General features: G+C 46.1%; 2 protein-coding genes across 2 annotated transcripts; both read right to left on the reverse strand.

The window, feature by feature from the left end:
* Nucleotides 1-2,560: 2,560 nt before the first annotated feature.
* Nucleotides 2,561-4,148, reverse strand: pfn4 (profilin family member 4). Its single transcript, XM_090219334.1, has 4 exons — nucleotides 4,086-4,148; nucleotides 3,423-3,593; nucleotides 3,161-3,266; nucleotides 2,561-2,808 (listed from the first exon to the last, which is right to left on the reverse strand). Exons 1-4 carry the CDS (start codon nucleotides 4,146-4,148, stop codon nucleotides 2,780-2,782), a joined length of 369 nt encoding a protein of 122 aa, XP_090075460.1. The 3' UTR covers nucleotides 2,561-2,779.
* Nucleotides 4,149-7,222: 3,074 nt separating this feature from the next.
* On the reverse strand, nucleotides 7,223-27,217 carry gcfc2 (GC-rich sequence DNA-binding factor 2). The gene is made up of 18 exons (XM_021585364.3): nucleotides 24,635-27,217; nucleotides 24,008-24,103; nucleotides 23,755-23,916; nucleotides 22,459-22,701; nucleotides 22,041-22,144; nucleotides 21,559-21,686; nucleotides 21,200-21,383; nucleotides 20,925-21,048; nucleotides 20,707-20,770; nucleotides 15,079-15,173; nucleotides 14,613-14,812; nucleotides 14,366-14,510; nucleotides 12,148-12,269; nucleotides 10,157-10,233; nucleotides 9,777-9,843; nucleotides 7,839-7,985; nucleotides 7,539-7,672; nucleotides 7,223-7,438 (listed from the first exon to the last, which is right to left on the reverse strand). Exons 1-18 carry the CDS (start codon nucleotides 25,086-25,088, stop codon nucleotides 7,321-7,323), a joined length of 2,664 nt encoding a protein of 887 aa, XP_021441039.2. The 5' UTR covers nucleotides 25,089-27,217; the 3' UTR covers nucleotides 7,223-7,320.
* Between the last annotated feature and the right edge of the window lie 524 nt (nucleotides 27,218-27,741).

Consider the following 27,741-nt stretch of genomic DNA (forward strand, 5'->3'; position numbering starts at 1 on the left):
CCCTGCCTGCCTGCCTGCCTGAACTAATCTGCTCATTAATGTCTAGATTAGGAGAGGAACTCCCAGAAAACGAGAGTGAAAGAGTGGGATATAGAGACTAGAAGAGGGGAGAAGGAAAGGTAGATTGGGTCTCTGCTCCTACTGCCTCAGTCATGGGAATGATTAGATTATGACTGTGTAGGACCATCATTTATGTAACAGTACACACACATCTCAAAAAAATAATGAAGCGACTCTCTGAGCCAAAAACACAAACCAACCAAGACTGGCATGCAGAGAGAGGCCACGTCAAGGAAAATACACACACACACACATCAGGGAATATACACACCTCCCTTTTTCTCCAGCACATATTAACAAACAACCCGTAGCAATGATGATATTAAATATAATGAACATGGTAGTTGGTGGCATGACTCAAGACTGTGTGAGCCCACTGAGCTAAAAGCTTGGCATCCGCTAACATCAGTCTTCAAGTTACAGACAGGGGTGCCCCTGTTCATCGGGACATTGAGTGGTTAGCTGCTGTTGGTGCAGGGGTGGAGAAAACTGTGTATCTCTCCAGGAGTGTTTCCCACCGCTGTGTTAAAGTTCCAGTGAGAGACTTCAGTCACATCACGTACCGTACAATGGAGTTGGAGCGCACCTCTGATAAGTGGGTCATGGAGTGCACTTAAGAGATGTCACTATGCAGACGTAGCAGGACACTAGAGTTGTTAGTGCGCACCGCTGCCCCTCATTTACCCATAGTCCTCCTCTGCGCCTCAATCTCACTGTAGGATCATTACGTAACCTTTCATCCACTGTCTCACTGCTGTTTCTCCCTTGTGAAAAAGTATTCTTCGCTAACACAAAGAAATAATATGCCTTCAAGTTACAAAATATCGATGTTTTCCTGTGAGTTCTGTTGATAATAGAGCCCCACAGGGGAGGTGTCATAATACCCATGCAACTTAGCAGTCAAACAGGGAAATGGTTCCAATCGATTTTTTTGCACAATTCATTTTTCCAATTGGGTATTTTAGAAACACTTGAAATAAGGGCAGCGTTTCGTGTAGACTGACCCTGGCGTGACGTTTTGATGATGTAACTCTCTCTGTACAGGGTGACATATCGGCTCTATTTACTCGGATTCTAAAATGCTACAGTAATTAGTGGGTGGAGGGAGGGGGGGAATTCAGGCGACTATATCGATATAAATAATCTTGTCCTAGAGAGATTTACACGGTTATCAAAACACAGCAATTATTTTAAGTGTTTCTAAAATGAATGAGGGAAAAATGATTGGAACCATTTCCTTTTTTGACTCATACTGTGGGACTCTTGATAGATGTTGTTCTCCATGTTAAAAAGGTCTCTCTTCCTCTAACCAATCATGCAGGCTGACACAAGCACAAATCCTCTCTGAGGAATTCAGGAGACGTGTCAGAGTGTGTGTGCAACCACATGGACAGGCGGCTGATTCTTTGTGACCGCCCTGCTTCCATTTTTAGAGGTTTCAACCAGAACTTGACAACAAAGGTCACATTCCTTTAAAAGCACAGGTGCCCTAACCGCATGTGACAGAGTGTGCAGGAAGTCTGTGTGCTACCATGCATTCTTGTTTGTCTCTCTGCAGCATGTACTGTGGAGTCTGGAATTATTGGATCCCTTGACAAAGATGAGGGAAAAAAAGACTGTATAAAATCAATAATACAGAAAGCCAGCTACATTGCTGAAACATGTATTATTATTTTATGCTTGGGGTTGTTGTCTTGCTGGAAGATCCACTTGTGGCCAAGTTTCTGCCTCCTGGCAGAGGCAACCAGGTTTTTGGCAAAAGTGTCCTGGTACTTGGTAAAGTTCATGATGTCGTTGACCTTAACAAGGGCCCCTGGACCAGCGGAAGTAAAACAGCCTCATAACATCAACGATCCACCCCAATATTTGACAGTAGGGATGAGGTATTTTCTGAAAATGTGTTGTTCTTTCGAAGGCCAAAGCCACTGCTGCAGTGTGGCCAGAGTTCTATTTTCATGTCATATAACCATAGCAACAATACAAGTGTCAAAGCCAATTAGCAAACTCCAGGCAGTGGTATGGTCAGATGGTGGGTTTGGCCTTCCAAAACAACAACACATATGCAGAAAACACCTCATCCCTACTGTAAAATATGGTGGGGGATCTTTGATGTTTTGACTCAGTTACAGATTTCCTTATTTGTTCACATGAGGAAATTCATTTACACAGCTTCAGCTCTGAAACACTCATCAAGGCTACATCAGGTTGTGTGTGTGTGTGTTCATGCGAGTAAAGTGTGAGTGTGTAGTTAGGTTAATCATGTTATCACCAGAGGGGGTTGGAGAGTAATTGAAGCGTTTGAACAGAAAGTCTGCGATGAACAGAGACAGTTTAAAAAGGCCTTTAGCCACGAAGCCCCAAAACCATGTCTGTTTGCTGAGGAGTAGAATCAGATGTGATAGAGCAGGGCTGGAACTACAGCATCTCATTGACCATGGTTGGTCATAATCCCTGTTCTAAGAGGATCTCAACACTAAAAACTGTTCTTGCACCACACAGCTGGGTTTTTTTACTACCACCTAGTGGTTAAACCTGTATACTGCAAGAGGGGACAGGGGCGAGTTCATAGAAAGAAAACAAACACACACCGACTTTCTCCTAAACATGTTTGTCCTCCTTAGCAGGTGGCCTAACATGGACCTGTAGGCAACTGTTTAACTTGACCAGTCCACTTCATCCGTTTCATCCATCAGAACGCTGCTCCTCTTCAGGTCTTGCTTCATTTTCCCTTTTCCTTGAGGTACACAGCTGAAATGGCAGGGTAGCCTAGTGGTTAGAGCGTTGGACTAGTAACCGGAAGGTTGCGAGTTCAAACCCCCGAGCTGACAAGGTACAAATCTGTCGTTCTGCCCTTGAACAGGCAGTTAACCCACTAGGCCGTCATTGAAAATAAGAACGTGTTCTTAACTGACTTGCCTGGTTAAATAAAGGTTAAAAAAAATACAAAATATAGCTCATGATATTACATATTAGTCAAACACATAAAACAAATATCCCTCATATCTGACTTGTAAATAATACAGTCAATAAATAATCCATCACATTTAAAACCTGCAGCTGTTTAATTAAAATTTTGTAAGCAGCATCAACATCCCCCTACCTAGTTTCTCGACAGCCTCCACACACACGCTAGGGTACATGCTGTCGTTGTATGTGGCCACTATAACGTACAGAGCAGTCTTCACAAGAATCAAGCCATGTGTTCCCTGTTAAGAGAAAAAAATATCCATCAGACCAGACATACCCTTTCAACAACAAAACAAGTACAGTGCAGTATAGCTGCACTAAATTGCAAAACCACTGCTGGAAAACTGGAGACAAATAATACATGTATATTCATAAATTGTGATGAGCCTACTGACACATTTGCAGTAGATGGAGTTCCTGTCAGCTCGGACACAGGTGTATGCTTTGTCTTGAAAGTAGAAGCCCCGCTCTCTGGTCGATGTCATGTGCTTAAAAGAGTCTATGAAAATCTGGGCTTGTGTAGGAAGAACCTGTAAAGTTACAGTGTGAAGGGAAACATAATGAATCTGATCGGAGACAGATGGTTTTTAGGCTCCCAGATGAATCCACTTCCTCATTGCTTTGATCCATCCAACTGCCTCAACCCCATATGTGGAAAATCATGAATTCTGAAAACTATAATATATTGCACCACAATACCTCTTCCAATTTGAGGTTTTGGAAGATAAGTAGTTGCTACACAATGGGGTGCCCTGTGAAGTGGGCTTGGACTTGGATGTCAACACGGGAATTGGATTGTGTTGATTGCGATGTCTGAATGTTCATTAAAAAAAAATTACAACAAAAGCGACATGACGAACTTGCCTGAAACCTTGCAGACGCCGCAGTTACTGCTGCAGTCTTGGCAACCAGAATGACAGCGCTTTCCACGTGTTTTGTATCGATAAGACAGTCATTTATCAAATTCTGAAATTGGTTCATAATAACCAATTTTGTCAAAGACTGTATAGTATGTCTTGTCAAGGTCAGAGAACTAACGTTAACGTTCCTGCTGATACTTTTCCCCCTTCAGCGTGGTGGACGACGTTTCCATGGAGACCATCGGTGGGTGTTACTAGCATAAAGAGATCGTAGTGAAAACATGCGTCTGCTAAGGGTTCCCATTGTAATTGATCCTTGATACGTTTTGCGTACATCAATTTTAAAAAGAAAGAAAACACTGCCATTACATACTGTACAATTATTTTTTTTGCTCCTCTACACACAAAAAACACCCATTCAACACATTTTTATAAGAAAGGATGGATGCATTTTTAAATCAAATCTTATTTGTCACATACACATGGTTAGCAGATGTTAATGCGAGTGTAGCGAAATGCTTGTGCTTCTAGTTCCGACAATGCAGTAATAACCTAGTAAGTAATCTAACTAACAATTCCAAAACTACTGTCTTGTACACAGTGTAAGGGGATAAAGAATATGTACATAAGGATATATGAATGAGTGATGGTACAGAGCAGCATAGGCAAGATACAGTAGATGGTATCGAGTACAGTATGTACAAATGAGATGAGTATGTAAACAAAGTGGCATAGTTTAAAGTGGCTAGTGATACATGTATTACATAAGGATACAGTCGATGATATAGAGTACAGTATATACGTATGCATATGAGATGAATAATGTAGGGTAAGTAACATTATATAAGGTAGCATTGTTTAAAGTGGCTAGTGATATATTTACATCATTTCCCATCAATTCCCATTATTAAAGTGGCTGGAGTTGAGTCAGTGTCAGTGTGTTGGCAGCAGCCACTCAATGTTAGTGGTGGCTGTTTAACAGTCTGATGGCCTTGAGATAGAAGCTGTTTTTCAGTCTCTCGGTCCCAGCTTTGATGCACCTGTACTGACCTCGCCTTCTGGATGATAGCGGGGTGAACAGGCAGTGGCTCGGGTGGTTGATGTCCTTGATGATCTTTATGGCCTTCCTGTGACATCGGGTGGTGTAGGTGTCCTGGAGGGCAGGTAGTTTGCCCCCGGTGATGCGTTGTGCAGACCTCACCACCCTCTGGAGAGCCTTACGGTTGAGGGCGGAGCAGTTGCCGTACCAGGCGGTGATACAGCCCGCCAGGATGCTCTCGATTGTGCATCTGTAGAAGTTTGTGAGTGCTTTTGGTGACAAGCCAAATTTCTTCAGCCTCCTGAGGTTGAAGAGGCGCTGCTGCGCCTTCTTCACAATGCTGTCTGTGTGAGTGGACCAATTCAGTTTGTCTGTGATGTGTATGCCGAGGAACTTAAAACTTGCTACCCTCTCCACTACTGTTCCATCGATGTGGATAGGGGGGTGTTCCCTCTGCTGTTTCCTGAAGTCCACAATCATCTCCTTAGTTTTGTTGACGTTGAGTGTGAGGTTATTTTCCTGACACCACACTCCGAGGGCCCTCACCTTCTCCCTGTAGGCCGTCTCGTCGTTGTTGGTAATCAAGCCTACCACTGTTGTGTCGTCCGCAAACTTGATGATTGAGTTGGAGGCGTGCGTGGCCACGCAGTCGTGGGTGAACAGGGAGTACAGGAGAGGGCTCAGAACGCACCCTTGTGGGGCCCCAGTGTTGAGGATCAGCGGGGAGGAGATGTTGTTGCCTACCCTCACCACCTGGGGGCGGCCCGTCAGGAAGTCCAGTACCCAGTTGCACAGGGCGGGGTCGAGACCCAGGGTCTCGAGCTTGATGACGAGCTTGGAGGGTACTATGGTGTTGAATGCCGAGCTGTAGTCAATGAACAGCATTCTCACATAGGTATTCCTCTTGTCCAGATGGGTTAGGGCAGTGTGCAGTGTGGTTGAGATTGCATCATCTGTGGACCTATTTGGGCGGTAAGCAAATTGGAGTGGGTCTAGGGTGTCAGGTAGGGTGGAGGTGATATGGTCCTTGACTAGTCTCTCAAAGCACTTCATGATGACGGAAGTGAGTGCTACGGGGCGGTAGTCGTTTAGCTCAGTTACCTTAGCTTTCTTGGGAACAGGAACAATGGTGGCCCTCTTGAAGCATGTGGGAACAGCAGACTGGTATAGGGATTGATTGAATATGTCCGTAAACACACCGGCCAGCTGGTGTGCGCATGCTCTGAGGGCGCGGCTGGGGATGCCGTCTGGGCCTGCAGCCTTGCGAGGGTTAACACGTTTAAATGTCTTACTCACCTCGGCTGCAGTGAAGGAGAGACCGCATGTTTTCGTTGCAGGCCGTGTCAGTGGCACTGTATTGTCCTCAAAGCGGGCAAAAAAGTTATTTAGTCTGCCTGGGAGCAGGACATCCTGGTCCGTGACTGGGCTGGATTTCTTCCTGTAGTCCGTGATTGACTGTAGACCCTGCCACATGCCTCGTGTCTGAGCCGTTGAATTGAGATTCTACTTTGTCTCTGTACTGACGCTTAGCTTGTTTGATAGCCTTGCGGAGGGAATAGCTGCACTGTTTGTATTCGGTCATGTTACCAGACACCTTCCCCTGATTAAAAGCAGTGGTTCGCGCTTTCAGTTTCACGCGAATGCTGCCATCAATCCACGGTTTCTGGTTAGGGAATGTTTTAATCGTTGCTATGGGAACAACATCTTCAACGCACGTTTTAATGAACTCACACACCGAATCAGCGTATTCGTCAATGTTGTTGTCTGACGCAATACGAAACATGTCCCAGTCCACGTGGTGGAAGCAGTCTTGGAGTGTGGAGTCAGCTTGGTCGGACCAGTGTTGGACAGAAGAATTGGCAAGAAGAATGCTAGGGAGTGGTACACGATGTGCCCGTCTCCGGAGTCTGACCAGAAGACCGCCTCGTTTCCCTCTTTTTCGGAGTTGTTTTTTTTTTGGGTCGCTGCATGGAATCCACTCCGTTGTCCTGTTTGTAAGGCAGAACACAGGATCCCCGTCGCGAAAAACATATTCTTGGTCGTACTGATGGTGAGTTGACGCTGCTCTTATATTCAGTAGTTCTTCTCGACTGTATGTAATGAAACCTAAGATGACCTGGGGTACCAATGTAAGAAATAACACGTAAAAAAACAAAAAACTGCATAGTTTCCTAGGAACGCGAAGCGAGGCGGCCATCTCTGTCGGCGCCCTGGGGATGAAGCTACAAGCGCTCTACCTTTTTCTTGTGAGATAAGACCAAAAATAAAACAGTTAGGAAGGCAACTGGACCAAACATCTGTTCAAACATCTCAAATATTTATTTATAGATTTAAAAAATACAAATAAAGTTGCAACACATATTACATGATGTATGGTTGACACAGTAGGACACACTAGGACAGTTTGAGTGTGTCCACCAGGTCTTGGTAATGGTATTTGTCCGATATCGTCTCTACCTTGTCCCATGCCTGGATGCTTCCCAAAACAGTCAGCACGTCGCTCACCACAGCCCTACAGAAACCACATTACATACATTAACATCAAAACACTACCTTCACCATGGTACATTAATCTGCCTAAAAGTACATTTGAGGTAGGCAGGCAGTGTTACCGTGTGTTGGGGTGGTCAGGCTGCTGTTTGCAGACTGAATGGGCAGTCTGGAGGAGGTGGTCACTGAAGGACTTCAGCTGAGAGGGACAGGAGCTCAGGTCTTTAAACCAGGACTTAGGAAAACACACCGCGACCTGCTCAGCGAGAGGGAAATCTTAGTTCATTTGAGAAAAACTTGAAAATGACACCACTAAACTGAGTCATCTCAAAAGACAGCAGAGCAATTATTCCCCAAGAAAACAACTTGAAACCTCCATAGACAATAAATTAACATTAGACACACGTGATTCACCTACACACCTTTTTACATGTGTGGACAGAGTCATGTGAGTGGGTCTCGTTGAGTAGCGTCATCATCAGGTAGCGGTTCAGGAGTTTGTCCAACATTAGCTCCTTCAGAACATGTTCAGATATCAACCCATCCCACTGGCCAATGTTACCTAGGAGCTGATGCACCAGAGACAAAACAACACTAAAAGCAATGCATTGGATGTTACAGAAACAGCAAGAGACAATCAAATCACATTTTATTTGGTCACATGCGCCAAATACAACCTTAAATGCTTACTTTACAAGCCCTCAACCAACAATCTAGTTCAAGAAAGAGTTAAGAAAATATCTACTAAATAAATTAAAGTAAAAAATTAAATAAAAAATAAACAAAATAACAATAATGAGACTGTATACACAGGGTACCGGTACCGAGTCAATGTGCGGGGGTACAGGTTAGCCGAGGTCATTTGTACATGTAGGTAGGGGTAAAGTGACTATGCATAGATAATAAACAGCAAGTAGCAGCAGTGTAGAAACAGGGGGGGGGGTCAATGCAAATAGTCCAGGTGGGCATTTAATTAGCTGTTCAGGAGTCTTATGACTTGGGGGTAGAAGCTGTTAAGGAGCCTTGTGGAACTAGACTTGGCGCGCCGGTACCGCTTGCCGTGCGGTAGTAGAGAGAACAGTTTGACAAGGGTGACTGGAGTCTTTGACAATTTTTAGGGTCTTCCTCTGACACAGCCTAGTATATAGGTCCTGGATGTTAGGAAGCCTTGTCCCAGGGATGTACTGGGCTGTGCACAATACCCCCTGTAGTGCTTTACGGTCGGATGCTGAGCAGTTGTCGTACCAGACAGTGATGCAACCGGTCACGATGCTCTCAATGGTGCAGCTGTATAACTATTTGAGGATCTGGGGACCCATGCCAAATATTTTCAGTCTCCTGAGGGGGAAAAGGTTTTGTCATGCCCTCTTCATGACTGTCTTGGTGTGTTTGGACCATTATAGTTTGTTGGTGATGTGGACACCAAGGACCTTGAAGCTCTCGACCCGCTCCACTACAGCCTCGTTGATGTGAATGGCGGCATGTTCGTCCCCGCCTTTTCCTGTAGTTCATGATCAGGTCCTTTGTCTTGCTCACGTTGAGCACGACAAAGGGAGAGGTTGTTGTCCTGGCACCACACTGCCAGGTCCCTGACCTCCTCCCTATAGGCTGACTAGTCTCCCTGTACCTGCCGCTGAAAAACATCCCCACAGCATGATGCTGCCACCACCATGCTTCACCGTAGGGATGGTGCCAGGTGTCCTCCAGGCGTGATGTTTGGCATTCAGGTTGTGATAAAGCCCGGGATCGAACCCAGGTTGCGATGCAGTGCCTTAGACCGCCGCACCAGTCGAGAGGCCATTTGCTTTTAATTTAATGTTTCTTTTGCAAATCTTTCTAGAAACCTGTTTTCACTTTGTCATTATGGGGTGCTGTGTGCAGATTAATGAGGGGAAAAATGTAATGCATTTTAGTACAAGGCATGACAGTACAATACGTGACAAAATGTGGAAGGGTCTGAATACATTCTGAATGCACTGCAGCTGCAATAATCAGCAAACAGAGCTCTGTCTCCCTCTTAACTATTGGTAGAAATTGTAATCTCCTAATTTTCCTGCAGCAAAATGTGCCTGCATTAGGCTATTGTTGATGTGCGTATTTCACACTACGTTGAGGTAAACATCTTAGTATAATGCTTGTATGGATAATGCAATCAAATGCATTGCAGTTAAAAATGACTGGCTACCACCACCGAGTTCTGTATGTTAGCTATGCCACCAGTTTATATGAACGGGAGTTAGCATTTGCAGTGGGAAGTTATAATGGGCTAAGTGAGCCACATGGTCACTACAGTACACCATCCACTCATGGGAAGCACACCATCGAAAAAAAGACTATTTTAAAACAGTGTTTTTACGTACCTTCACAGCTGTCCAGAACTGCTGGTCTCTGAACCTCCTCTGTGGAGAGGACTTGTCATCTAAAAACCTGTCAAAACAACCAGGCAGTTATGGTCAAGTAAGCTACGTTATGACAAGCTTGGTATAAACGTGTTCCAGTGTGAAATTTCTAGCTCAGGGCTCTCCAACCCTATTCCTGGAGAGTTACCCATCCTGTAAATGTTCGCTCCAACTCTAATTTAGAGCACATGATTTTAATTCTGGATGATCAATTGATCACAACTGAGGTTAGAGTGAAAACAGGAGGGTGGTTCTCCAGGAACATGGTTGGAGAGCCTTGGTCTAGCTAGATGAACCACTTAAATAATCACATTGAGACAACCCTGGGTGGATTCACTCACTTCTTAGGGTATAGAGGGATGAAGATGTCATCATCCACAGAACTCCTCAATCTACCACTCACTGCTTCAACAAAGGCCTGGCAGGGGACAGGATCGAATGAAAACACAGGACAGGGACGGACAGAGGGAACTATTTACATTCTGACACACTCACAGGAAGTAGGTTAGGTTTCAAAATGTTTCTCTCCAATTATGTGACTACAGCCAGTCAACATTCTGGTTGGCATTCTTTGTGACTAGAACCTTGACTAGGGAAGTGGTTCCCAAAGCTGTCATCAAGACAAAGGGTTGGCTACTTTGAAGAGTTTTAAATATATTTTGATTTGTTTAACACTTTTTTTGATTACTATAAGATTCCATATGTGTTATTTCATTAATTTTGATGTCTTCGCTATAATTCTACAAAAGTAAATATAAAGAAAAACCCTTGAATGAGTAGGTGTGTCCGAACTTGACTGGTACTGTATATAGACAGAAAGTATTCAGACCCCTTGACTTTCCACATTTTGTTACGTCATAGGCTTCTCTAAAATGGATTAAAAAATAAAATAAATCCTCAATCTACACACAAACAATACTCCATAATGACAGTGAAAACAGGTTAAGAAATGTTTGCAAATGTATTACAAATTCAAAACAGAAATACCTTATCTACATAAGTATTCAGACCCTTTGCGATGAGACTCGAAATTGAGCTCAGGTGCATCCTGTTTCCATTGATCATCCTTGAGATGTTTCTACAACTTGATTGGGGTCCACCTGTGGTAAATTCAATTGATTGGACATGATTTGGAAAGGCACACACCTGTCTATATAAGGTCCCACAGTTGACAGTGCATGTCAGAGCAAAAACCAAGCCATGAGGTCAAAGGAATTGTCCGTAGAGCTCCGAGACAGGATTGTGTCGAGGCACAGATCTGGGGAAGGGTACCAAAACATTTCTGCAGTATTGAAGGTCACCAAGAACACATTCTGGAAGAAGTTTGGAACCACCAATTCTCTTCCTAGGGCTGGCCACCCAGCCAAACTGAGCAATCGGAGGAGAAAAGCCTTGAATGCCAAGCGTCACATCTGGATGAAACCTGGCACCATACCTACGGTGAAGCATGGTGGTGGCAGCATCACATCTGGATGAAACCTGGCACCATACCTACGGTGAAGCATGGTGGTGGCAGCATCATGCTTTGGGGATGTTTTACAGCGGCAGGGACTGATGAACGAAGCAAAGTACAGAGAGATCCTTGATGGAAACTTGCCCCAGAGTTCTCAGGACCTTAGACTGGGGTGACGGTTCACCTTCCAACAGGACAACGACCCTAAGCATACAGCCAAGACAACGCAGGAGTAGCTTCAGGACAAGTCTCTGAATGTCCTTGGAGTGGCCCAGCCAGAGCCCAGACTTGAACTGGATCGAAACACCTCTCCAACATGACAGAGCTTGCTTTGTTATTATGTTGTATTGTGTGTAGATTGATGAGGGGAAAAACATAATTGAATCAGTTTTAGAATAAGGCTGTAACGTAACAAAATGTAGAAAAAGTCAAGGGGTCTCAATACTTCCCGAATTCACTGTATTAGTATTTTTGTTTTTTAAAAATGTACACTTTATATACTGTTTGAAATGCAGGTTAGCGTTTTTTGTCATGAATCTTGTTCTGGAGGCAGCTCTGCAGAGTGGTCACTAGCTGGCACAGACACAATGTCATGACATCTGATTATAAACCTTACCTTAACCACACTGCTAACCCTAAAGCCTAACCTTAAATTATGACCAACATTTTACAATATAGCCAATTCTGCAGCCTGCCTATATAAGACAAAGTCGCTCAGTTCTGCCTCCAGGACAAGATTCATGACAATAAAACGTCAACCTGCATTGGAAACAGAGGGGGAAGACAGGCTGTCTCCAGTGGGGAGTTGCATATGTGACTGGCTGGGAGTGTTGTTGCTAGACCAGGGCTCTGCACTGGAGATGCAATATTAACTGTTACCTTGACCGGTTTGCTCTGCTCTCCCTCAAACAGAGAGTAGTCATCCTGCAGTCTGTGACACAGCTCAGACAGACACAGAGACTGACGGCTGGACAGAGGGTCCCACACCAACTCCACAAAACCTGTGAGGAGGGACGGACGCACATTAAAGTGACACAGTCCTCGGTAAAGTCACAGGCCCACTCATGACAACATTGATAAAGGGAGTGAGTTACACATCAGTATGGAGTTAAGTATGCACACATACAGGGTTTTTACTTGGACAATGTTCTACATTGTAGAATCATAGTGAAGACATCAAAAGTATGAAATAACACATATGGAATCATGTAGTAAACAAATCAAAATATATTTTACATTCTCCAAAGAAGCCACACTTCAACGAGTGGAGAGCGAAGGAAAAGCAGACAAGTGCTCAGCATATGTGGGAACTCCTTCAAGACTGTTAGAAAAGCATTCCAGATGAAGCTGGTTGAAAGAGTGTGCAAAGCTGTCAAAGGCAAAGGGTGGCTCCTTTAGAGAATGTATTTAAAAATACACTGCTCAAAAAAATAAAGGGAACACTTAAACAACACAATGTAACTCCAAGTCAATCACACTTCTGTGAAATCAAATTGTCCACTTAGGAAGCAACACTGATTGACAATAAATTTCACATGCTGTTGTGCAAATGGAATAGACAACAGGTGGAAATTATAGGCATTTAGCAAGACACCCCCAATAAAGGAGTGGTTCTGCAGGTGGGGACCACAGACCACTTCTCAGTTCCTATGCTTCCTGGCTGATGTTTTGGTCACTTTGAATTCTGGCGGTGCTTTCACTCTAGTGGTAGCATGAGATGGAGTCTACAACCCACACAAGTGGCTCAGGTAGTGCAGCTCATCCAGGATGGCACATCAATGAGAGCTGTGGCAAGAAGGTTTGCTGTGTCTGTCAGCGTAGTGTCCAGAGCATGGAGGTGCTACCAGGAGACAGGCCAGTACATCAGGAGACGTGGAGGAGGCCGTAGCAGGGCAACAACCCAGCAGCAGGACCGCTACCTCCGCCTTTGTGCAAGGAGGAGCACTGCCAGAGCCTTGCAAAATAACCTCCAGCAGGCCACAAATGTGCAAGTGTCTGCTCAAATGGTCAGAAACAGACTCCATGAGGGTGGTATGAGGGCCCGACATCCACAGGTGGGGGTTGTGCTTACAGCCCAACACCGTGCAGGACGTTTTTCATTTGTCAGAGAACACCAAGATTGGCAAATTCGCCACTAGCGCCCTGTGCTCTTCACAGATGAAAGCAGGTTCAGACTAAGCACATGTGACAGACGTGACAGAGTCTGGAGACGCCGTGGAGAACGTTCTGCTGCCTGCAACATCCTCCAGTATGACCGGTTTGGCGGTGGGTCAGTCATGATGTGGGGTGGCATTTCTTTGGGGGACGCACAGCCCTCCATGTGCTCGCCAGAGGTAGCCTGACTGCCATTAGGTACCGAGATGAGATCCTCAGACCCCTTGTGAGACCATATGCTGGTGCGGTTGGCCCTGGGTTCCTCCTAATGCAAGATAATGCTAGACCTCATGTGGCTGGAGTGTGTCAGAAGTTCCTGCAAGAGGAAGGCATTGATGCTATGGACTGGCCCGCCCGTTCCCCAGACCTGAATCCAATTGAGCACATCTGGGACATCATGACTCGCTCCATCCACCAACGCCACATTGCACCACAGACTGTCCAGGAGTTGGCGGATGCTTTAGTCCAGGTCTGGGAGGAGATCCCTCAGGAGACCATCCGCCACCTCATCAAGAGCATGCCCAGGCGTTGTAGGGAGGTCATACAGGCACGTGGAGGCCACACACACTACTGAGCCTCATTTTGACTTGTTTTAAGGACATTACATCAAAGTTGGATCAGCCTGTAGTGTGGTTTTCCACTTTAATTTTGAGTGTGACTCCAAATCCAGACCTCCATGGGTTGATACATTTGATTTCCATTGATAATTTGTGTGATTTTGTTGTCAGCACATTCAACTATGTAAAGAAAAAAATATTCAATAAGAATATTTCATTCATTCAGATCTAGGATGTGTTATTTTAGTGTTCCCTTTATTTTTTTGAGCAGTGTATATATATATATATATTTCTTAACACTTTACTACAGGATTCCATGGATTCCAAAAACCCTTAATATTAGTGTCCAAATTTTTGACTGGTACTGTGTATGTGTGTATGGTGACCTTGTATCTTGGGAAGGAGAGTCTTCTCTATGATTGCAGGCAGTGTTTTCCTGTCAGTGTGGTCTGCCTCCTGGTAGCCCAGGCCGTGACAGAACGTCTCTACAGCAGAGAACCACGGCAGGGCCTCAAAGTCCTCTCCTGCAGCCTGATGCACACAGAGAATTATTATGACATCAAATACAGAGGTACGTCAAAATAAACACAAAGAATGAACTGTGTGGCGTCCAGTACGTATTTTGTACAGTACCTGTAGGGGGTTCCAGCCTAAAAGTTGGTGTCTGATGAGCGGGTTGAGTAGTTTGGGTAGACAGAGGCTGATGTAGGCTGAGTGGTAGGACTCGGAGAAGGCTACCCTCCACTCGTTGAAGCGAGACAGAACCTTCTTCACCTCCCAGAAGTCCTCCTGCACGTCACAGAACACATCCTGGGACCTGCTCAGGATCTCCTCTGAATTAAACAGGAGGGATAAAGAGATGCGAGAGTGGAAACACTGTCTGTTATTCTACGGTTTAGAGAGCAGCACTAAACTCTAAGGAATGGGATGGCAAATCTATAGCTGTATAGATAAATAGATATATTTAGAATATTGCAGAAATCCTTTATTGCAGACACCCATTTGGGAATTAAATACTCGGCTGAAATTAAGGGGTCACCAACACACGTTTGGTAAGTGGAGGACATATGTCCTCGCCCAAGACAGCTACACCGCTCACCTCTCGCCCTCTGCAGTTCTGCCTCTTCCTCAGGAGAAGGTTCGCTGTCGGCCGTCAGGCTACCATAGTCTTCCTCACCCGGCTCTCCTGACTCACTGGATGATCAGATCAAACAGTAGGTGGAAGTGAGCGCGTAACATTGACAGTGGTGGAAGTGAGCGCGTAACATTGACAGTGGTGGAAGTGACCGCGTCACATTGACACAGTGGTGGAAGTGAGCGCGTCACATTGACAGTGGTGGAAGTGAGCGTGTAACATTGACAGTGGTGGAAGTGAGCGCGTCACATTGACAGTGGTGAAAGTGAGCGCGTAACATTGACAGTGGTGGAAGTGAGCGCGTCACATTGACAGTGGTGGAAGTGAGGGCGTAACATTGACAGTGGTGGAAGTGAGCGCGTAACATTGACAGTGGTGGAAGTGAGCGTGTAACATTGACACAGTGGTGGAAGTGAGCGCGTAACATTGACACAGTGGTGGAAGTGAGCGCGTAACATTGACAGTGGTGGAAGTGAGCGCGTAACATTGACAGTGGTGGAAGTGAGCGCGTAACATTGACAGTGGTGGAAGTGAGCGCGTAACATTGTGACACAGTGGTGGAAGTGAGCGCGTAACATTGACAGTGGTGGAAGTGAGCGCGTAACATTGTGACACAGTGATGGAAGTGACCGCGTCACATTGACACAGTGGTGGAAGTGAGCGCGTAACATTGACAGTGGTGGAAGTGAGCGTGTAACATTGACACAGTGATGGAAGTGAGCGCGTAACATTGACAGTGGTGGAAGTGAGCGCGTAACATTGACAGTGGTGGAAGTGAGCGCGTAACATTGACAGTGGTGGAAGTGAGTGCGTAACATTGTGACACAGTGGTGGAAGTGAGCGCGTAACATTGACAGTGGTGGAAGTGAGTGCGTAACATTGTGACACAGTGGTGGAAGTGAGCGTGTAACATTGACAGTGGTGGAAGTGAGCGTGTAACATTGACACAGTGGTGGAAGTGAGCGCGTAACATTGACAGTGGTGGAAGTGAGTGCGTAACATTGTGACACAGTGGTGGAAGTGAGCGCGTAACATTGACAGTGGTGGAAGTGAGCGCGTCACATTGACACAGTGGTGGAAGTGAGCGCGTAACATTGACAGTGGTGGAAGTGAGCGCGTAACATTGACACAGTGGTGGAAGTGAGCGCGTAACATTGACAGTGGTGGAAGTGAGTGCGTAACATTGTGACACAGTGGTGGAAGTGAACGCGTAACATTGACAGTGGTGGAAGTGAGCGCGTAACATTGACAGTGGTGGAAGTGAGGGCGTAACATTGACAGTGGTGGAAGTGAGCGCGTAACATTGACAGTGGTGGAAGTGAGCGTGTAACATTGACACAGTGGTGGAAGTGAGCGCGTAACATTGTGACACAGTGGTGGAAGTGAGCGCGTAACATTGACAGTGGTGGAAGTGAGCGCGTCACATTGACAGTGGTGGAAGTGAGCACGTAACATTGACAGTGGTGGAAGTGACCACGTAACATTGACAGTGGTGGAAGTGAGAGTGTAACATTGACACAGTGGTGGAAGTGAGCGCGTAACATTGACAGTGGTGGAAGTGAGTGCGTAACATTGTGACACAGTGGTGGAAGTGAGCGCGTAACATTGACAGTGGTGGAAGTGAGCGCGTAACATTGACAGTGGTGGAAGTGAGGGCGTAACATTGACAGTGGTGGAAGTGAGCGCGTAACATTGACACAGTGGTGGAAGTGAGCGCGTAACATTGACAGTGGTGGAAGTGAGTGCGTAACATTGTGACACAGTGGTGGAAGTGAGCGCGTAACATTGACAGTGGTGGAAGTGAGCGCGTCACATTGACAGTGGTGGAAGTGAGCGCGTAACATTGACAGTGGTGGAAGTGACCACGTAACATTGACAGTGGTGGAAGTGAGAGTGTAACATTGACACAGTGGTGGAAGTGAGCGCGTAACATTGACACAGTGGTGGAAGTGAGCGCGTAACATTGACAGTGGTGGAAGTGAGTGCGTAACATTGACAGTGGTGGAAGTGAGCGCGTAACATTGACAGTGGTGGAAGTGAGCGCGTAACATTGACAGTGGTGGAAGTGACCGCGTCACATTGACACAGTGATGGAAGTGAGCGCGTAACATTGACAGTGGTGGAAGTGAGCGCGTAACATTGTGACACAGTGATGGAAGTGACCGCGTCACATTGACACAGTGGTGGAAGTGAGCGCGTAACATTGACAGTGGTGGAAGTGAGCGCGTAACATTGTGACACAGTGGTGGAAGTGAGCGCGTAACATTGACACAGTGGTGGAAGTGAGCGTGTAACATTGACAGTGGTGGAAGTGAGCGCGTAACATTGTGACACAGTGGTGGAAGTGAGCGCGTAACATTGACAGTGGTGGAAGTGAGCGCATAACATTGTGACACAGTGGTGGAAGTGAGCGCATAACATTGACACAGTGGTGGAAGTGAGCGCGTAACATTGTGACACAGTGGTGGAAGTGAGCGCGTAACATTGTGACACAGTGGTGGAAGTGAGCGCGTAACATTGTGACACAGTGATGGAAGGGAGCGCGTAACATTGACACAGTGGTGGAAGTGAGCGCGTAACATTGTGACACAGTGATGGAAGGGAGCGTGTAACATTGACACAGTGGTGGAAGTGAGCGCGTAACATTGACACAGTGGTGGAAGTGAGCGCGTAACATTGACACAGTGGTGGAAGTGAGCGCGTAACATTGACAGTGGTGGAAGTGAGCGCGTAACATTGACAGTGGTGGAAGTGAGCGCGTAACATTGACACAGTGGTGGAAGTGAGCGCGTAACATTGACAGTGGTGGAAGTGAGCGCGTAACATTGACAGTGGTGGAAGTGAGGGCGTAACATTGACACAGTGGTGGAAGTGAGCGCGTAACATTGACACAGTGGTGGAAGTGAGCGCGTAACATTGACAGTGGTGGAAGTGACCGCGTAACATTGACAGTGGTGGAAGTGACCGAGTCACATTGACACAGTGATGGAAGTGAGCGATTAACATTGACAGTGGTGGAAGTGAGTGCGTAACATTGTGACACAGTGGTGGAAGTGAGCGCGTCACATTGACACAGTGGTGGAAGTGAGCGCGTAACATTGACAGTGGTGGAAGTGAGCGCGTAACATTGACAGTGGTGGAAGTGAGCGCGTAACATTGTGACACAGTGATGGAAGTGACCGCGTCACATTGACACAGTGGTGGAAGTGAGCGCGTAACATTGACAGTGGTGGAAGTGAGCGCGTAACATTGACAGTAGGTGGAAGTGAGGGCGTAACATTGACAGTGGTGGAAGTGAGCGCGTAACATTGACAGTAGGTGGAAGTGAGGGCGTAACATTGACAGTGGTGGAAGTGAGCGCGTAACATTGTGACACAGTGGTGGAAGTGACCGCGTCACATTGACACAGTGGTGGAAGTGAGCGCGTAACATTGACAGTGGTGGAAGTGACCGCGTCACATTGACAGTGGTGGAAGTGAGCGCGTAACATTGACAGTAGGTGGAAGTGAGGGCGTAACATTGACAGTGGTGGAAGTGAGCGCGTAACATTGTGACACAGTGGTGGAAGTGAGCGCGTAACATTGACACAGTGGTGGAAGTGAGCGTGTAACATTGACAGTGGTGGAAGTGAGCGCATAACATTGTGACACAGTGGTGGAAGTGAGCGCGTAACATTGACACAGTGGTGGAAGTGAGCGCGTAACATTGTGACACAGTGATGGAAGGGAGCGCGTAACATTGACACAGTGGTGGAAGTGAGCGCGTAACATTGTGACACAGTGATGGAAGGGAGCGTGTAACATTGACACAGTGGTGGAAGTGAGCGCGTAACATTGACACAGTGGTGGAAGTGAGCGCGTAACATTGACACAGTGGTGGAAGTGAGCGCGTAACATTGACACAGTGGTGGAAGTGAGCGCGTAACATTGACAGTGGTGGAAGTGAGTGCGTAACATTGACAGTGGTGGAAGTGAGGGCGTAACATTGACACAGTGGTGGAAGTGAGCGCGTAACATTGACAGTGGTGGAAGTGAGCGCGTAACATTGACAGTGGTGGAAGTGACCGCGTCACATTGACACAGTGGTGGAAGTGAGCGCGTAACATTGACAGTGGTGGAAGTGAGCGCGTAACATTGACACAGTGATGGAAGTGAGCGCGTAACATTGTGACACAGTGGTGGAAGTGAGCGCGTAACATTGTGACACAGTGGTGGAAGTGAGCGCGTAACATTGACAGTGGTGGAAGTGAGCGCGTAACATTGACAGTGGTGGAAGTGAGCGCGTAACATTGACAGTGGTGGAAGTGAGCGCGTAACATTGACAGTGGTGGAAGTGAGCGCGTAACATTGACAGTGGTGGAAGTGAGCGCGTAACATTGTGACACAGTGGTGGAAGTGAGCGCGTAACATTGACACAGTGGTGGAAGTGAGCGTGTAACATTGACAGTGGTGGAAGTGAGCGCGTAACATTGTGACACAGTGGTGGAAGTGAGCGCGTAACATTGACAGTGGTGGAAGTGAGCGCGTAACATTGTGACACAGTGGTGGAAGTGAGCGCGTAACATTGACACAGTGGTGGAAGTGAGCGCGTAACATTGTGACACAGTGATGGAAGGGAGCGCGTAACATTGACACAGTGGTGGAAGTGAGCGCGTAACATTGTGACACAGTGATGGAAGGGAGCGTGTAACATTGACACAGTGGTGGAAGTGAGCGCGTAACATTGTGACACAGTGGTGGAAGTGAGCGCGTAACATTGACACAGTGGTGGAAGTGAGCGCGTAACATTGTGACACAGTGGTGGAAGTGAGCGCGTAACATTGTGACACAGTGGTGGAAGTGAGCGCGTAACATTGACACAGTGGTGGAAGTGAGCGCGTAACATTGACACAGTGGTGGAAGTGAGCGCGTAACATTGACACAGTGGTGGAAGTGAGCGCGTAACATTGACACAGTGGTGGAAGTGAGCGCGTAACATTGTGACACAGTGGTGGAAGTGAGCGCGTAACATTGTGACACAGTGGTGGAAGTGAGCGCGTAACATTGACACAGTGGTGGAAGTGAGCGCGTAACATTGACACAGTGGTGGAAGTGAGCGCGTAACATTGACACAGTGGTGGAAGTGAGCGCGTAACATTGACACAGTGGTGGAAGTGAGCGCGTAACATTGACACAGTGGTGGAAGTGAGCGCGTAACATTGACACAGTGGTGGAAGTGAGCGCGTAACATTGACAGTGGTGGAAGTGAGCGCGTAACATTGACACAGTGGTGGAAGTGACCGCATAACATCGTGACACAGTGGTGGAAGTGAGCGTGTAACATTGACAGTGGTGGAAGTGAGCGTGTAACATTGACAGTGGTGGAAGTGAGCGCGTAACATTGACACAGTGGTGGAAGTGAGCGCGTAACATTGACAATGGTGGAAGTGAGCGCGTAACATTGTGACACAGTGATGGAAGGGAGCGTGTAACATTGACACAGTGGTGGAAGTGAGCGCGTAACATTGACACAGTGGTGGAAGTGAGCGCGTAACATCGTGACTGGTTAAACCTAAAGTGATGTGTTCGTACTAAACGGAGAATTCTCACTCACCTTTTATTTGTTTCTTCATTCCCACTTTCCCCGGGGTCTCCTTCCCTCTGTGGATCAGTGGCATCTAGAGTGAGAGAGAGTGATAATAAGTCTAGAAATTCACCCAACTAGAACTAATAAACAGATGAAGAGAGTGGGAGGAGGAGTACTACAGTTAACATTCTGTCTTTCCACTGACTAGGACCACACACTCATACTATACAAACAGAGACACTCACAGCTGAGCTGCTGGAGGCAAGATGACTTCTGCCGTATAGCCTCTCGTCTCCTTGACAACAGTACCTCCGCCTGGTCAGACAGAAGAGTGTGCATGTCCACCTCCACACTGTTGATCTCTACCACCTAGAGAGGATCAATTAATCACGCAATCACTGTTATTATCACCCCTCATTAACATTGTCTCAATCACAAACTTTCACATATCTCACAGTGCTTCTGTTTGTCATTTTAAAGACCAGAACATTCCAACAGACACTTCCAGAATTCCTCTGACCTTCTCTCTGAGACATTCCACCAGGTTCTGAATGTAAGTGTTGGTGTCCCGGTAGAATTGAAGCTGGCGGTCGGAGGAACCACTCTCCAGGTTCTCCAGAGAGGTTCTAGAGCTGTCCATGTCCACTTCCATCCTCCTCAGGTCTGCCTCATGAGCCCTGTGGACCTCCCTCAGATCACACAGTCTGGAGAGGGGAAGGAGAGGAAGAAGGAGAGGTATGGTGGGAGGATGAAGGGGAGAGAGGAGAAGAGAAATGGAGAAAAGGTGGAGCTTTGATTTACTAGACAAACATTATTTTGCAGCTAGAGTACATGAGGTATATTGTATTGAGGAGGCAATGGAAGGATGAATGAACTGACTTCCCAGTGATCCTCTTCTTCACCACGCTGAGGCTGATGAGAGGCAGACACTCTGGGATATTGACTCTCTGTTTCCGTCTACTACTACCGCTCCTCACAGAGCCACTGCCCTCACTGCCTGATGGACTCTAGGGGGACAGACAGAGTTAGGAGTGGAATGAAACTGAAAGTGTGTGGGTGTGGGTAGGTGTGTGTGTGGGTAGGTGAGACAGAGGGATGGAATGAAACTGAAAGTGCGTGTGTGTGTGTGTGTGTGTGTGTAGGTGAGACAGAGGAGTGGAATGAAACTGAAAGTGTGTGTGTGTGTGTGTGTGTGTGTAGGTGAGACAGAGGAATGAAACTGAAAGTATGTGTGTGTGTGTGTGTGTGTGTGTGTGTGTGTGTGTGTGTGTGTGTGTGTGTGTGTAGGTGAGACAGAGGAGTGGAATGAAACTGAACGTGTGTGTGTGTGGGTAGGTGAGACAGAGGGGTGAGTATATTACCTGCTCCCCAGGGTGTCTCTTGACTCCCTTTCCAATCTGTTGCTCCTCCCAGAGGTTGTTGTCCTCGCTCTCCTGGTCGTCAGACTCACTAGCACCACTACCTCCTGTACCGAACAGGCAGGGATGGAGCGACAGAGCCATACAGGGAAATACAGAGATAAAGACAGACTGTCACTTCCTCAAGTATCAACACAACAAGGACTAAAAACAAAGAGAACACATTTCAGCATTCAGTCAAAGGAGGTGTGATAAGCTCATCTACAACTCACTACACCATCTCCAAGCCACAGATACATCATTATGGGGTTTGATTATTAACTGCCTGTTTATAATTTATTACTAAAACAAAAAAAAAATTAACTGTTGCCCAGGACCACAAAACAATAGATCTTCCATTCTCTCAACTCCCTCCTCTCACCCATCTTCTCTGCTATCCTCTCCCTGATGGTTTTGGACCGCGGGGCAAACTCAATCCTGCGTTCATGGTCGTCTGGCTCATCATCGTCATCATAATCTTCGTCAGTGCGTTCCTCCAGGTCCTGGTCTGGTGTCCGGGGGGAGCTCTCCCCATCTCTCCCAAGGGATATATAGTCTTTCTGGGCTCTGGCCGCCTGACGCTGCCTTCTGGCCGCCTGGATCCTTCTTGCATCTGGGATCACCACTATTGTTAGGGAAGATTCAGAATTTGTTGGTAACATATGTAAGATGTTTTATATTTATCAAATGTGTGTAAGTTAATTCTCATCAGAATGGTATTTTTGTATAATACTGTGGGCAGGGTTGCAGTATCTGTTCTATGTCAAGACTAAGTTGCATGGCCGCTGAGAGGGGAGAGGTCAAAGTGTCATCATGTGTAAACATATCTTTCACTCTCTACCTTTCCCATAGTGGGGAAAGGAAGGTTGCAGTGTCTGGAATCATTCTATGCTCCCTCTTATGTTGTTTCTATCTTAACCTATAGCCTCACCCTCCTCTCCGTGAGTTTGTCCAGGAGGTTGTATTTTGAGTGGGTTGTATCTAAATGACAATTTGATATATGCCTGTTGATTTGGAGGATTGGTTTATGGTTTGGGAAAGGAGACAAAGCTGAACGATGAGTTATGTCTATGCTGTCTGACTATGTGTGTCTTTTGCTATTAAAGGAACTCAGTTGCATTGTAAGGGGGCTCTCAGAGAATTCACTGAGAGACACTGAATTTATCTGAGAGTCACAGGGTTGTGATAGAGCTCATATAATTAAAGATGGACTTTTATAACTAACTCTGACTTGTGTGTGTGGTTTGCTCCCATGATTTGGTAAATAGAGGAAATTTCCACGACACTACACACACACACACACACACACACACACACACACACACACACACACACACACACACACACGGGATGTCTCTTCAGAATGCTGCCTATCTGCCTGTCTCTGTGTAGACCAGTGGTGGACCATCTTACCCTGCAAGGGGCCGTTGTAGCTACAGGCTGGTTAAGACAAACTCATTCTTCGGAGCTATTTGATTTTGTCCATGTCCTGAAACTAACTTTTGTGTCTACCAGCCAGTGTGGCTGACTGATTTATATTCAAAATTCAAAATTAAAATAAAAAATGACTTGCCACTCAGAATTTTCACCAGCATTTGGCCGATTGCTGGTCCACATTTTTTGGCATTGGATAAATTTCAGCCTTTTCTTTTGAGCCATAGCTATCTGTGAGGCTGACCTGGTTTGTGTTTCTGAGTGGAGGATTTGGAGGATGTGGAGGACATGGAGGAGGCAGAGCTGGATGTGGATGACTTGGCGCCTTCCTCTCCGTCACTGTCTGATGACAGTTCTTCTCCGGACCTTTCTTTCTGGGACACAACCACAGTCACATCTTTCCTGGCTGGGGTCAAAACAGACATGGTTAGACTGATCAATCATCTAGCCTTAACAGTGGTGTTTTTACAGCATTAAAATGGCAACGTTGTGCTCACCAGTAGGCCGGGAGGTCTTTGCAGGGGAAGCCTCCTTTCTCCTGGCTTGGAAGACCACAGCTTTATCTGACGATTTCTTTAGTTTGAACTCAGATCCTTCAAAATGGGAAGAGAGAGAGAGAGAAAAAAAAACAGTTATTAATAACACAACTGACTGTCTCTCTAAATCAAGACATTGGGTTCACCGTACATCTCAAATGGCTTCATATCCTTGTCAAACATGTTATTGAAACCTTGGGTGAATCTAAATTGTATTTCCTTGATTCCTCATGCCCTCCCCTCTGATCTTCTCTTCCAATGTGTTTTGAGAAGGGGGCAAGAAGCAACAATGCATGGAATCAAGGAAATTACAATTGAGATTCACCCCTCTCCTCCACCTGAACTAGAGAACTAGCCAGGTGAAGGACAGGAAATTCATACATGGGATATTCAATTAATGTCCCATATTGCTGCCGCCGCCACCAGTCCTGTGTTTTCACTTTTCAGACAGTACAAATTAAGGACACAATGAGGGGAAGCCACTTTACAGATACTCTTACACAACACCCACCTTACTGTCAGTTAGTGACGTTTGAAATACGTCTGTGGACTGTGAGTTTACATAACAAAAACAGGTCAAACGCGTACCTTCTTTCTCATTAGAGAAGCTGAGAACGTTTCCTTTCTTCTTCCGTCCATCCTTGTCCTCTTTACTGTTAGGCGGTCTAGTGCCAACGAACGGCCCACTAGTACCATATTCTACCGCGTCTTCAGCACCACTCGAGTCCGACTTGGGTGACTTCGCCTCCCGCTTGGAACTGCATGAGATCCCCCGATTCTGCGGCAACTTGACGGGCTTTATGCTAGAAGCGGTAGCTTGTGTTTTACTTCCATCATCCTCTCCGCTCTTCTGTTCATCTTCATCGCTCGATTTTCCTTTCCTTTGCCTGAAGTTTCTTCGCGGTTTCTTGTTGAACATTTTCAGGACAAGGTGATCGCCGAGTAAATAAATCGCAATACGGTAAGTCGGAAATACATTTGAGAAGAAGTAAATCTGTCGGCAATCCTCTCGAAATGCATTTTGGGTCATGTAGTTAGTCATTGTCGGGGACTCGGGTGGGGTGCGTTCACGGTCACAATAACGACTTTTTAATTATATCAATATATTACCAATTTCTGAAATTATAGTATTATGTGATAGTTACAGTCTTCCATATTAAACACTATGGAAGTCTGAAAAACAGTAACAGTATTTTCTTATTATTGTTTCCAAGTCCTCCTTTTTAGCTGATCCAACAAGAGGAATACCCATAGACTTAGACATCGCATCATTGTATCTGATCCATCATGGCATTTGTGAGAGCATGGGCAGCGCCATTGAGGCCATCTCCATTTTGAAGTAGGCCTAGTCAATTTTCTTATTCTACTACTTCTATGTATTGACAAACAAACTGAAAGGGTGCATACTTACATCTAAAGTGTGTTGTTTCAACATGTATAAAGCCAAGGTTGGCGATTTACTGCCAGCTACAAATATGGAATGTTTGCTCACAAGAAGTTAAACATTATTCCTTAGTAATTCATTATTATTATTTTTTTTATCTAAAGGCACAACCTCAACTTGAGCCAATGTCTTAAGTAGTGGAACATGGTATTACTCCAACCTCATGAAAGTGACAAACTCACACATTTACATTTTTGTCAAAAACAACTTTATATCGAAGGCGTGCCTTTGATTTGACGGCCTGCACAGTTCCGCGCCAGACAACCTTTCAAATCAAATCCAGATGATGTGTTTCTGCACGAGCTTAGCTAGCCAATGTCGCCATGACATCACCTTAAAGGGTGATCAGGGATTTCTATTAGAGAATAAGTTTCTGCCTATCTTCATACTGTACTGTCTTTGACTGATCCCTTCTGATGACCCAGATGGAATCATGTGATCCTTCCTTCACCCATAGGAAGTCCCACCCAGTTGACTACTTCAAAATGGTGAAAGTCCTCAATGGATACTGCCCATGCTTAAACAAGCTTCCGGGCACTACAGTCCTCTGTCTATCTCTATGGGAATTATTTGGAAATATTCTGTCCTCTGCAAGGGTGAGCAAAGTCACGAAAATGATGCAGGAGCTTCAAAGGGGCAAAAGGCTGTGTGTTGTTATGGTTGTTAATGGCCAGATAGCTAGCAGTAATGACAAGAAACTGTCGTGGTGAATTGTGTATGTTAATACCATGTCTTGTTTGGAGGTGTTTTGACTGATGTCATCTCTATGCTAATCAGTAGCGGTGCGAAGGTAAAATCACAGAGGAAGCCAAACATTGGGTTGTTATTTTACCTGAAAAGCACAAGGTCCTCTACTCCGAAAATTAATTCACAGATAAAAGGGTAAACCGAGTTTACTAGAAACAATCTCTGCTATTTAGGCTTCTTCTTTGGACATTATATGGTGGTTAGCAACCAACTTCAAGGTGCATTACCACCACCACCGACTGGAGTATGGACCTCAGTTTATCTTTCATGTGGGTAATATGCTCCTAAAAACCAATGAGGACATGGGAGAGGTGGGACTTGCACCGCGTCAAGCATAACAAGTAGAACAAAGTTCTATTTTAACAGAATTTGAAGTATGCTCCCTCTAATTCTCCCTCCCTCCCCTCCCGGAGGACCTGTGCCCTACATTCATGCCTCAGGACTACCTGGCCTGGTGACTCCTGGCTGTCCCCAGTCCACCTGGTCGTGCTGCTGCTCCAGTTTCAACTGTTCTGCCTACGGCTAGGGAACCCTGACCTGTTCACCGGACGTGCTACCTTGTCCCGGACTTGCTGTTTTCGACTCTCTCAACCGCACCTGCTGTCTCGAACTCTGAATGCTCAGCTACGAAAAGCCAACTGACATTTTCTCCTGAGGTACTGATCTGTTGCACCCTCTATAACTACAGTGATTATTATTTAACCCTGCTGGTCCACCTTCCCAGAAACAAGTCTCTCACCGTTGCCGCTTGCTATAGACCACCCTCTGCCCCCAGCTGTGCCCTGGATACCAATTGTAAATTGATTGCCCCCCATCTATCTTCAGAGCTCGTACTGTTAAGTGACCTAAACTGGGACATGCTCAACACCCCGGCCGTCCTACAATCTAAGCTATATGCCCTCAATCTCACACAAATGATCAATGAACCTACCAGGTACAACACCAAATCCGTAAACACGGGCACCCTCATAGATATCATCCTAACCAACCTGCCCTCCAAATACACCTCTGATGTCTTAAATCAGGATCTCAGCGATCACTGCCTCATTGCCTGCGTCCGTAATGGGTCTGTGGTGAAAACGACCACCCCTCATCACTGTCAAACGCTCCCTAAAACACTTCAGCGAGCAGGCCTTTCTAATCGACCTGGCCCGGGTATCCTGGAAGGATAGTGACCTCATTCTATTAGTATAGGATGACTGGTTGTTCTTTAAAAGTAATTTCCTCACCATCTTAGATAAGCATGCCCCACAACCAGGAACAGATATAGCCCTTGGTTCACTCCAGACCTGACTGCCCTTGACCAGCACAAAAACCTCCTGTGGCATACTGCATTAGCGTCGAGTAGCTCCCGCGATATGCAACTTCAGGGAAATTAGGAACCAATATACACAGGCAGTTAGGAAAGCAAAGGCTATCTTTTTCAAACAGAAATTTGCATCCTGTAGCACAAACTCCAAAAAAGTTCTGGGCTAGGAAACACTGTCACCACTCATAAACCTAC

This window comes from Oncorhynchus mykiss, chromosome 25 (genome assembly GCF_057628025.1).
Source record: "Oncorhynchus mykiss isolate SJ-2025 chromosome 25, ASM5762802v1, whole genome shotgun sequence".
NCBI lineage: Eukaryota > Metazoa > Chordata > Actinopteri > Salmoniformes > Salmonidae > Oncorhynchus > Oncorhynchus mykiss.

What these genes read in the sequence shown, in the direction of transcription:
- gcfc2 (XM_021585364.3), bottom strand. Translation starts at nt 25,088, where the DNA reads ATGACTAACTACATGACCCAAAATGCATTTCGAGAGGATTGCCGACAG. An exon ending in AGAGACACCCTGGGGAGCAG is followed by an intron (nt 21,687 to 22,040) that starts GTAATATACTCA and finishes CTGTCCCCCTAG; the next exon opens with AGTCCATCAGGCAGTGAGGG. An exon ending in AGTTCTGGACAGCTGTGAAG is followed by an intron (nt 7,986 to 9,776) that starts GTACGTAAAAAC and finishes CTGGTGCATCAG; the next exon opens with CTCCTAGGTAACATTGGCCA.
- pfn4 (XM_090219334.1), bottom strand. Translation starts at nt 4,148, where the DNA reads ATGCTAGTAACACCCACCGATGGTCTCCATGGAAACGTCGTCCACCAC. An exon ending in ACTCCATCTACTGCAAATGT is followed by an intron (nt 3,267 to 3,422) that starts GTCAGTAGGCTC and finishes TTCTCTTAACAG; the next exon opens with GGAACACATGGCTTGATTCT. An exon ending in GGAGGCTGTCGAGAAACTAG is followed by an intron (nt 2,809 to 3,160) that starts GTAGGGGGATGT and finishes CTGCCATTTCAG; the next exon opens with CTGTGTACCTCAAGGAAAAG.